This window comes from Protopterus annectens, chromosome 4.part1 (assembly GCF_019279795.1).
Source record: "Protopterus annectens isolate FY-2018-M chromosome 4.part1, PAN1.0, whole genome shotgun sequence".
Classification (NCBI taxonomy): Eukaryota; Metazoa; Chordata; order Ceratodontiformes; family Protopteridae; genus Protopterus; species Protopterus annectens.
Window position 1 is genome coordinate 145,424,309 of NC_056734.1, and position 12,367 is coordinate 145,436,675.

General features: G+C 38.4%; 1 protein-coding gene across 1 annotated transcript in view; it reads left to right on the top strand.

The window, feature by feature from the left end:
- Positions 1-12,367, top strand: part of LOC122801189 (collagen alpha-4(IV) chain-like) — a 1,621,248-nt gene that overhangs the window by 744,267 nt on the left and 864,614 nt on the right. The window contains exon 18 of the mRNA XM_044070748.1: positions 1,893-1,950. Within this exon, the coding sequence (XP_043926683.1) occupies positions 1,893-1,950 (58 nt within the window). The remainder of the gene's footprint in view (positions 1-1,892; positions 1,951-12,367) is intronic.

Sequence of the window (12,367 nt, forward strand, 5' to 3'; positions counted from 1 at the left end):
CAGACTCCGCATAGAAGGCACTCGCCACACTCCAGCCGAGAATCGAACGGGAGAACCTCTTGCTGTGAGGCAACAACACTACTGCTGCACCACCATGGAAGTCTAGTTAAATATTTATTGTACATTGTCATTTTATGAAGCAGTGCTTATATATAGTGTGATTTTTAGGGTGCTGTGTTCCATGAACTTTTTCAGTTTGTATATCTGTCTGCTTTTTAAAGTCAATGACTGTAAATATTGTGCTTTTAATGACATAATTGATTAGTTTATAACTGGGTGGAACATCCTGTTTGAACTGTATAAGAAGTGTTTGTGTGTGTGTGTGTGTGTGTGTGTGTGTGTGTGTGTGTGTGTGTGTGTGTGTGTGTGTGTGCGTCTGATCTGGACGAAAGTGCTCATCCTTGGATTTATTTGGTCTGAAGTTAATAAAGTGGATTCTTCATTCTACAACTGTGTGGTGATTTGCAGCCTGCATTACTTTGAGTGGGTTCAGTCCAGCTACTTCTTCTGGCTTTTGTGTTCTTAACGAATTTGTCATACTTTAGTAAAACCATAATTATCATATATGTTATCTAACCACTTAGATTTTTTGGATCATTTTTTTAATATTATGATACTGTTTGAAGTGCTCACAGAGACACATACACACACACGTACACACACACACACACACACACACACACACACACACACACACACACACACACATACACGCACACACACACTTGAGACCACTGATACCACTGCATGCACTCAGACATGCAGCCATACAATACACAAATGGACACACGCCTCATCACTCCCTGTGCACTAAACTTTTGGGCACTTACCTCTAACGTGCCATTACCAATTGAAGATAATGGGTTAATGTGAACTTTTGGGCACATTATTTAACAAGGCTGGCAGTGGTAATTTAAGCAGATAAGTGATTCTGTTGATCACTTGGCTGCATAAAATCACTTACCACAGGCATTTCCTGGGGAGAGCGCATGACTTCTTATCATATGCTACTCTCCTGGAATGCCTCATTTATATTTACAATTGGCCAGAGAGGTAGCCTATCATGGTGCTATACCTCATCACATTAAAGCAATGCAGCAGGGCTGTCTCTGACTTAAACATTCTCTTCTAAATTATGGAGATAGATTCTACATGGGAAGTGCTGTAGACAGCAACTGACTGTGATTTTATAAAATAAAAGGGTGACCCCCCCCCCCAAAAAAAGTTCCCTTTAAGTTTTACTGTCATGTCATATTGTTAGACAATCCAAGGTAAGTGCAAATCAGTGAATTATATTTAATGAATCCTTGAAATGGATATTGATAAAGAACTGATTTTTTTTATTTAGACATTTTGTCTGCAGTTGTATGCAGTTCTTTCTTTAAATCCTTTGCTGCCTGCTGTGTAGACTTTCTTCCCAGGTCCTGCTGCTGTGTATGAAAGATGTGTGTCACAGTGTTAAAAACTAGAGACAGAAAAAATGTGTGGTTTAACACCTTTGTTGAAAACCACTGTGGACAGATACCACTCTTCAGTAAATGTAACTTAAGGTCTTCTAAACAGCTAACATTTTTATTATGTAATATATCTTTCTTTTGCTTGGCTGTTAAGTAAGACTCATAAAAAAGGACTCCAAGCCTATCAAACCATCTTGAGTTTTTGGCAGGCCAGAGTCTTGATAACACAGTATGCCCATGTAATCTATTACTGTTTGTTTTATATCTATATATTTTTTTGTGTTTTAACATTACATCTCATGTTATTATAATTGTACTTCTAAAGTACTGCACTGTAAAAGCTTTTAAAGCACGATTGTTTGTACTGTTTTGGAACTGATACAATAAAATCATACCCTGAATGTTACTATTTTCAAAATATTACTTTTTTTACAGGGAGAGGTAGGAGAACCGGGTCTTCCAGGAGTTCCAGCTTCCTTTTGTTGTACGAAAGGTATAGTATACAAATGTACAGAACCAGTCTTGTCTAATTCATACAAAACAGGGTGAAACTGATTATGCTTGCATTTACTATGGAGGGATTGTCTGATCAGCAAATCATAATTAGAAAAATAGATTTCACATGTGCAGCAAATGACTTTTTATGCCTTGGTGAAAAGTGAAGTACGAATCGCTTATTAGTTGCAAGAACAAAAATTCATAGACTATCTACTTCTATTATCTCCCTTATTTATTTATTTATTTCAGTTTGATGACAGGGTAAGTCCACTGGGCCAAGAAGAGCCATTTTTCAGTGGAGACCTAGGGAGAAAAGCTCCAATGACAAATAAACAAGTAAATTACAAATATATACAAAGCAGTGTGATTAGTTACATCAAGCTGAGAATACGGTGTAATACATATGAGGCATAATACTTATAATCCCAGGAAATACAGATAATAGAACAGTGGTGGAATGTTTTTGTAAGTACACAGTTATAGTACATATTTATATGTAATAAAATCACAGTTTTAGATATAAAAAGTGATCAAACAAGGTTAGATTATTTTTCATTACTGTTTGTCATCTACTCTTAATATACATAGTTTCTTATACAAGACAAAAAATGAGAACTGTTTTATCCATCCATGGCATACTTTTTGTATTACCTACTATAATTTATGTTTTAGACAAGTTAAATCAGAGTGGTCCCAAGTGAAACTATAAAAATGTTTAAATACAGTAATATATGGTTAGGGTTCTTCATTACAAGGGCATTATTTATACTTACACACACGCACATCTAGGTATGGATAATACAGAAGTAAACCGCAACTGGTGTGGTTTGATCATTATTATGAAATCTGATTTAACAACCAAAACTAACCATGGGTGAATCCTGTGTTATCCATACACTGCCATTATTTAAAAACACTTATATTTTCAAATAATGGCATATCCTGTCTAAACTTCACTGTGTAGTCATTTTCCACCATCTTGCATGGCTAGGGATAATTTCCTCATTAGTATGCTTTTTCCTTTATCCTACCAGTGTGTACTGTTCTGCGTATGTATCATCTTTTCATTGTAGTCATATATTCTATGCAAGGGTAACAGCCTTGCAAACCCTTGCATGGGATAGCTGTTTCCAACCCACCCTTTTAAAATAGTTCTGAGGCTACCACTGCTGCAGCAGAAGGAATTTTATAATTCTTGGAGTTTTAGCAGAGTTCTCATGTAGTGCTAATCATTCTGGTTTTGATCAGCCCATCCCATCCTTCAGTGCACCAGTCATAACAACTTGGTTGCTGCTTCAACAGGCTTAAAATGTTAGTAGTTAACCCACTACAGTCACATTTAAGAATTCCTATATAGTGTAATACTGAGTCACTCTGCAAAATAATCTTGTCAGATTCAGAAACCTAATTAGTACCAGAAAAAGGCATATCAAAGAGAGCATACATGCTCTAGTTAGTTTTACCAGTCTGTAAATTAGTCCTGTTGACAAAATGACGACTAGGAGGTTACATTCCTTAATTAGTAAAAGACATTTAATCAGTATAGAATTTGAAAAAAAATGAATGATTACTTAGAGATGTACTTTTGCCTGCTATAATGCCTTCATATTTAAAGCAACAAAGTTATTATTTCAAATGTGGTCATAAATCACATTAAGCACAGCCTACACATCTAGCAAGTGATAACTGGCAGTTTTAACAAAAGCCATAACTTTGCAACAGCAGTGGCTTAAATGGGGCTAATACTCCCTGTATTCTGTCTTCAAATGAAAAATATAACTTCAGCAGCTCTGGACTATAGTCTGATTGCAGTTGTATCCTCTTCCACTGTAGCTCCCTCAAAGTCAAAACATTGAGTGAGAGAGTCACTCTAACCTAGTAAGTCAAAGAGTCGGGGACCCTAAATAAATATATTTTATTTTTCAGGACTACTTTTGGTATAATCACAAAACCAATCATATGGATCACTATATTTTCATTAACAAAAGTTTAGTGGCATGAAATGTATTTATTTTCTGGTTTACAACAGGTGCCAGATATGGAAGGACATTATCATACATCTACTTACACGATAAGAAGTTTTTCTTCCATGAAGTAAATGCCATTGTGATATTTCTTTTTCTAACAGACCAGGATTGTCAATATACAACAGAGATGACCATCCTCTACTTTATTAGAAGAATAATAGAACAAAAATTGTAAAATATTTGTCATGTATGTCTACTTTATAGTCTCCAATTTAGTCACTAATTAAGTGGTCTTTGATTTCTTCCCGATCATCTCCATCTCCTAGCACCAGACTCTGGTTCAAGTCCAACGTGAGCCTGATAGAGCATGAGAAGCAGAGTTCTCGTCCTCTTGCTGGCTCATTTTTTGTTGAATAGAATTTTTATTTCCTCTGTAGCCTGTTCTGCATCTATAAATGCCATTTGATCCACCAGGAAAACAATACTCTAAGAATGCTGGATACAGCAGATTGAATCTCACACCTGCCTCTCAACATTCCTTGATCGCCGTGAGAAAATTTCTTCTCTTTTCTTCTCTTCTGCCCACTGTACAGTCAATAATCATTTTCCAAAAAACAATCTGCTATCTCCAATTTTTAATACTTTTCTTTTCTGCTACAGTTTTGTCAGGATCAACTCTTTGTGCTGGTAAGATTGCTGTCTCATGGCCAGGTTTGGAGCATAAACTTGATGTGCCATTTCATTTAATAAATCCTGCTGTGGAACAAAAGTCTAGTTGCTTATTTATCCTTTCACAAAATTAATACAGTCTGCTTCCTCCAGTTTTTCTGGTACAACAGGAAATATTAGGTTTTCTTTGTGTGCTCTGCCTTTAATGTGACTACTTTTAAAATTCCTCTTCTTGAGAAGCTTCATACTAAGCCAGCATTTTCTTCTTTTAATTGTCTGATTTTTGCAGTTTTATCAGTTCATCTGAATAGTTAGTTAAATATGCTATTATTTCTAGCCTTTTGTTGTTTGAGTTAATATAATCATTTAGTTTTTCATAAATTGGATTTATTTTTTTCCTGTAAATAACCGAAAGAAATCTTTTGTACCAAAGCTGAGACTTGAACTTTTTTTGCCTGAACAGCTGCAGTAGTCTTCTCAGCCAGTGTTTTTTATTTACCTTTTGTGATTTATTTTGTTTTCGATTCTCCAACTTTCTTCATTGTTAGCATCCAGGCAGTGTATTTAGTAGCCAGTAGCTGAGTCTTACCCAAACTGACAATTTCCCTGGCCCTTTTTTCTCAGATTTTGTTGTTTATGAACATGCAGCCATCTTGGAAGATTTAGTGCTTTATAGTATTACAAAAGTACATGATATCTTTTGATGTTGCAGTGCATTTCATCTCTTCCATATGCAAACCTTCCATTTATTTTATGCCTTTTCTGAGTTTTATTTTTACTGCACAAAGAAGGCATAGTGCTTTGTGATCTGAATATGAGAAACATGTCAAGAGTAAATTTATTGTTTATAGATTCATAGGTGTTTACTAGGCTAATGACTACAAGGGCCTTTTCAAACCTAGCCATGCATCCCAAATCTCTGACAAGTTATGACACCCTTGATAAGTGTAAGCAGAGGCTTGGGAGATGAAACATTTACAAGCAGGGGCTTGGGAGATGAACCATTTCCAGGATGCCTGTGTCCATTAGAGACATAGGTGCCAAACCAGGGATGAAGTTCCTGTACTTCATCCAATTGCACAGCTTACACTTAAATTAGGTTATGGAGGAACTCTGCTTCACATGGATGGGGAGACTGTTCCAGAGATGGGGTAGTCTCTGGGATACATACCTGTCTCTCTAGCAGGACTTATTTATATCACAGGCAAGACAAGTCTTTAGAATGGATAATTTTGGGGCTGTTTATTTTGCGGATATGCAGGGGGTCCATCAGCGTAGGCTCTGACAATGCCCTGTATGCCAGGTATAGATCTCCCCTCAACAGCCTGCAGGAGACAGAATACAGGGATAGGGCCTTTGAGGCAGTCTGTAGAGGACATGTTTCTTATGCTCTATATTCTTTTAGTGAGGAAACTATGTGGACATTCAAATTGTTGGCTATCACTGGCTAGGTACATACCAAAGGGGGCATTGTACTAAATGATAGGTCTTATGAATGCTGAACACAATGGAACAGTGACTTCCTTAGACCTAGATGCCATACATTTTTTTATAAGTTGTGCAATATAGAATGATCTCCTCACTGCTGTAGACACGTGATGATCAAAGGCCAGATTACTGTCTATGTATGTTCCCAAGTCCCTGATTACTGGGTCAACTCTAAGGGGTGTTTTGTCAATATGATAGTTACCAGGGGTGGATGACTTCCCAAAAGATACTATTATGCATTTCTTAGCATTTAGTTTTGGCCCAAGGCAATGACAACAGTTGTTTATCTGTGTCATCCCTTCCTGGAGAACATTTGTGCCAATGTGGGATTCACTGACAGCTCCTAATGTGTAGTCATCTGCAGATTTAGTCAGTCAGTGGCCATTAACATTGGCCTTGATTTCAGAGAAGTAAATGCAAAAAAGGAGAGGTCCCAGGACTGATCCCTGAAGGACTCCACTTGTGACTGGCCTCTTTGTACAGGTGGACTCCCCATTTCTAACTTCTTCCTGGGTCCTGTCTGTGAGCCAGTTGGCTATCCACTGGGTGACATAAGGATTTGCACCTAACTGCTTGGATTTGTCAACAATGCCCAAGTGGGGTACTGTGTCAAATGCCTAGTCCAAGTCAAGGTAAGCAGTGTGAGCCATTTTGCCCTCATTCATAGCTTTGGTGACCTTCTCAAAGCAGTCCACCAGGTTCAGTAGGCATGACCTGCCCTTGACAAAACCAAATTGGGTTGGGCCCAGTATCTGGAGGTTTACTATATCATTACTAATCATTTCCATGATAAAGCTTTCCATGATTTTTCATATGAGACTAGTGAGACTTATGGGTGTGTAGTTTCCAGGGTCTGTAGATGCCCCACCTTTGTACAGAGGGATGAATGTTGCTGTTCTCCATTCATGAGGCACAAAGCCTGTTTGGCGGCTATAGTTAAATAGCAATTCCAGAGGGGCTGACAGGTCATGTTTGATGCTGTTTAGAAGTCATCCTGGGATATTGTCTGGGTCCATTTGTGCAATGTTCTTGGCCTTAGAGACAGCAATAAGGACCTGTTCCCTAGTGATATCAAGGGGTACATTTGATGGTATTTCCTGAGGGAAGGTTTAAGGGGAGAGAGAGGTAAATTTGGTGCTGAATTTGTCAGCCAGTAGGTTTGCTATATCTTCTGGCTCAGTATAGGTGGCTTCATTTACAATGAGCTCTGCACACAATTGCATATTTCCTTTGAGGTTGCGGACATAACTAAATAATGCCTTGTGGTTGTCCTTGGCCTGGGTGCCAAATTTACCTTAGAATTGGTTTTGGTAGTCTTTGTTTGTCTGCTGAGTTGTTTGTTTAGTTTGATGAGAGTGCTTTTATCCTGCTGGGTGCTGCACCTCCTAATTTTTGCCATGATTTTCTTCATCTGTTATACAGCCTACTGGTTTTGTTATTCCACCAGGGTGGTTTGTTTTTTGAGTTACTTCTGTACGTTTTCCTGGTGTGTACAGCTGCCTCTATACAGATATTAACATGCTTGTATAGGGTGTCTGTGAACAGTTCTGCATAGGCAGGAGTGTTCTCAGAGTTTATGGAGGCTTGAAAAGTTTCCAAATTAGTGTTTAATAGCAGAAAGTTAGCCTTAAACAAGTTCCTGAATATTCCAGGATTAGCTGGGAGTCTGGGTTTTATTTTTACTTTAAAGGAGACCATTTTGTGGTCTGACCTTATTAGGGAAGACATTGCACTAGGGTGTGTGCAGCATTCCCCCATATTAGTGAGGACCAGATCCAGAATGGTTGCATCCCTGGTTGGTGTATTGACAATCTGTTCCAGGGAATTTGTGTTTACAAAATTATGGAATCTCTGTGCCTCTATGTTTGGTGTTGTATAGTATTCCCAGTTAATATTTGGGTAATTAAAGTCACCTGTAAACCTGATATTTGGTTGTATGGTGAGTGTTTCCAATAAGTTTAAATACATGGTATGGGTTTCCTGAGTCATAGAGGGGGATCTATAGCGTACAAGAACTGGTACTGGATTTTGCCTATGGTGATTTGAACATGGAGAAGCTCAGATGCATTGTCCTGTTTGACCAGCCCAGAGGCTTATTTATTTTTATTGTAAAGTGACACACCTCCACCTTTAGTCCCTGGCTGTGTAGTAGCTGGTCTAAATGTGTGGAAGGCATTATAACCCTGCACTTTTGTTGTGCTTTCCACAGCTTTAAACTATGTCTCAGTGACCACACAGATGTCAGCATTCTCTAGGGTGAACAGAGCTTCTATGAAGTGGAGGTTTTTGTTTGGACTCCTAGCACTGAGCAGTAATACCTTTATATTTTCTTGGTTTTGATTTGCTCTGTCAGAAGTACATTTAGTTTGATATTGCCTAAAAAAGGCACCATGGGGAAGACAATGTTTTAGCTAATATTCGAAAGCCTAGAGGGGAGAGGGGCAGATCATCTCTGGCAAAGCAATGTGGTCTGTTGGCCACGTCCTATCATGCTGACAAATATTGCACCCCCTAAGAATGACACCAGAAACTAAGCCAATTACTAAACTCAGTCATCTTTTGTTAGTATTGTGGCATCATCCTTGGAAGAGGTAAAATGCTGCTCAATGCTAGGCTCATACTAGCCTGGGACACATATTCCAAGAGCTCCATGATCTCTTCATATAGTCTAGGGAGGTATAGGTATGTCTCAAGTCATTTATACCCACATGGACTATGACTGAGTCATACTGGTACTTGTGGTCGAATGTCCTGATTGTGTGAGCAATGTGACAGATCCTAGCCCCTGATAACCAACTGACAGTGACTTTCTCCTTATTCAGCCTGGTGAGAGGGATGTCAGTGTGTATCACAATGGAGTCTCCAGTGACCAGAATGTTGGATTGTGTGGTGGCTTGTATGAGATGTGGCTGTATGTGTTGATGGGTTGTTGATTCAGAGCTGTTGAAGGTATTTGTTATGTTTATGTTTTGTCTAGGAGGTCTTTGGCGTTTAGGAAGATTACATTTAAGTGCTTCAGCATATGTGAGTCTATATGTCTGTTTTGAATAGTATGTGATGGGTATAGTGTGTGAACTACTGACAACCTTATTGGCATTAAGAGTGCTTTTATATCAAAGCTTTGCCTCCAGTGACATTGTGTAAATACATCTCTCACATCCCATATCAGTTTGTTTGAGAATTTACTGGTTGTCAGTAAACATGAGGCAATTTCTACATCGCCTCAGGATGCCCATATCCACCAAGATGGTAACAGATATAGTGGGAAAGTTTATAGCCATGGCAACAGACCATTTTTATTGATTAGACAGTTGGAGTGAGAATATCAGTCACTGTCAGGAGTATTCAGTTTCCAACTCTGGGGGCAGTGCCTGTCACTGCAAACTAGTTGTCCTGTGTGCAACTAGGTATTGGTTAAATTTCAGTTGTGCTTTTACAAGAAAAATGTCACTCAAGATGTGTGCCAAAACTTGAGAGGAAATTAATAAGTACACCCTCGTGATTTATGGATGAAGTATTTAGGCAGGTATTTTGAAGTTAGAAACATATCAAGCAGTACTTGCTGAAAACATAGAATTAGCTTGTCAAGAATGATGAAAATAGGGGAGTCACGTGAATGGCTACTGCCTGGCTACTACTAGTGCTGGTCACACCACTGCTTCACTCTAGTGGGATACAATTCTCCTTTGCGTCTTCTCTCACCAGAAGCAAAACAGGAACACTGATTCCAAGCTAAGAAGAAGGCCGCAGCCTGTTTGGTGATCCACAGTCTTATCCATGATAATGCAAGGGTCTGTAGGCTTGTTGTAGGCTTTTCCTGGTAGATACCTTGATAAGCAACCAGACCAATCAAGAATTTCAAGCACAGACACTCATGCCTGACCTGAACCAGTCAGGAATCAATGCATTCTGCTCCTTCTGTTCACCAGGAGCAAACTATAAGCACAGATTCCAAGTTGGCACTTGTGCAACAGTTATTAGGCTTTCTGGTGATCAGCACTCTCCAGGAAATAATGTCACTGTGCTCCTTCTCTCACCAGGAGCAAAACAGAAGCATTAATCCCAAGATGACTACTGAGAGGCAGAATGTGGGCTCTCCAATAATTGGTCATATTGGAGTAGACAGACACTAATTTTAAAACAGAAAGATAGACTGGAAAGGGGTAGGCAATTTGCATTCTGGTTCTATGGAATACAATGAGGTGGCCAATAAATGTAAATAGTTGAAGGGGAGTGATTTCACAAAATGATAATTTTGTGCATAATCACACCAGCCAATGAAAGGGGAGATAGAAGGAGATATGTTTTCAAATTAACATAAGGGACAGGCAACTAGAAAGACAGTTCATTTTAAAAATACAACAGTGCCAAGGTGAGAGGGTGGGAAAAACTTAATTTCTGTGTGACTCACAAGAGACACATCTGTGATCTCTTTCCTAGTTTAAATATGCAATTAAAAGCCGAATACAAGTAAAACACAGTGTAAAGAAAACAAATCACAGTATACAAAACAGAAGAAAGAAATAAAGTAATACATAATACAAGAAAGCAAACGCAAACTAACTTTTTCCTCATAGCCAATTGTGGCAGAGTCTGGGTGAGCTTTTCCTGTAAAGCTTTGAAATGTTTTATTTTACCACTTAAATAGAAGGTTTAGTTCCTCGTTCCATCCTCAGTTCACATGTAATTAACCTTAATTGACCTGCTCTAATTTCTGTATGACTGACAAGAGACACAGCTGTGGTCTCTTTCTTAGTTTAAATATACAATTAGAATACAAGAAAACACAGTGTAAAGAAAACAAATCACAGTATACGACATAGAAGAAGGCAATAAAGTAATACAAAATACAAGAAAGCAAAAGCAAACTAACCTTTCCCTCACAGCAAGTTGTGGCAGAGTCTGGGCTGGTGTTTCCAGTGTAGAAAATGTATTGTTTTCATTATTGATGGATTAGTGGACCCCTTCTGTAAAATACCCAGGTATGCATAAGCACCAAAATGAAACATTCACTGAAGTGACCCTTTCAGTAAAATGTTGGATGGTGCAGTGGTGCAGCGGTTAGTGTTGCCTCACAGGAAGAGGTTTTCTGGTTCAATTCTCGGCTGGGGTACCTTCTGCGCAGAGTCTGTTTGTCCTCCCTGCATTCATGTGGGTTTCCTCTGGGTGCTCTGATTTCCTGCCATGTTACAATGACATGCATCTGGAGTGTTTCTCCCAGGCCTCTGCTGAAAATTGGCTCGTTCCAAGTCGGCCTTTTCCCGTAAACAAATGTTAAATAAATAGTGACCATCCAAAGTAGATCCAATGTTTTAGTCTAATTTTATGGAAATTGTGGCATTCATACAAATGAAAGAGTTCTGATTTAGTGTAATACCTTCATAAATTCAGTTGTTTAGGAGTTTGTTGGTGTAAGAACTAAAAAGCTTTGTCATTTACACACTCCTAATATCACTTTACATGAACCATGAATTGGAAGCCTTATGCAATAATGAAACTTTCATTGTCATAGGTTCATAGACTTGGTGAACAGGCTTAAATGAGAAATTTGATATCCTGGACTCCATTTTGGAAGTTAGGGGTGCCTTATCATCATGTAGTTCCACCTTAAAGGTGTGACTGCATGGGCCAAGCTTAATTGAGAGGGACATTTTTTTTCACAGGCATGGAAATCTTTGAGATATGAAGCTATCATGTTTTATGGTATGGTTGATATTATTTTTATTGAGACACAGGATGGCATTCATAGTCCAGGGCTTCACATTTTCATAACTATGATCCACAAAGAGTAGTGCTACATGGATATGCAAATCCAGGACTTCCAGCATAAATACTAACATGCAAAGGAGTTGTAAACATGGCCCATCTCATAGAAGTATAACATTTTTGGCACCAAATATGATCAGATGGGCTATTTAAGGAGTGTTTGATAAAATGATTGACGTTCTGAAGAAGTCTGCTGGTACAGATGAAAGCGCTTAACGTTTGTTTATCTGCATTTATTTTATTTTACAAGTGTGAATAAAGAGTTTCTTGTCCGAGCCGAGGCATCCATTGTTTTCACCATATCGGAAGTATCTACTCTCATTAGCATACTACCCTTTACAACAATTCTAATTTGCAATATTTTTAAGGTCTTTCTCATTAGCATAAATGGCCTCTATGAATCTCACCTTTGCTACACTCGTTTGTATACCCCTGTTGTTTTTGCACAAGTGACTATGAATACTGGCCATATTGTCCTCTTATGTTAGGACTAACCAGCATTTAATCAAAGGTTTACAAAGA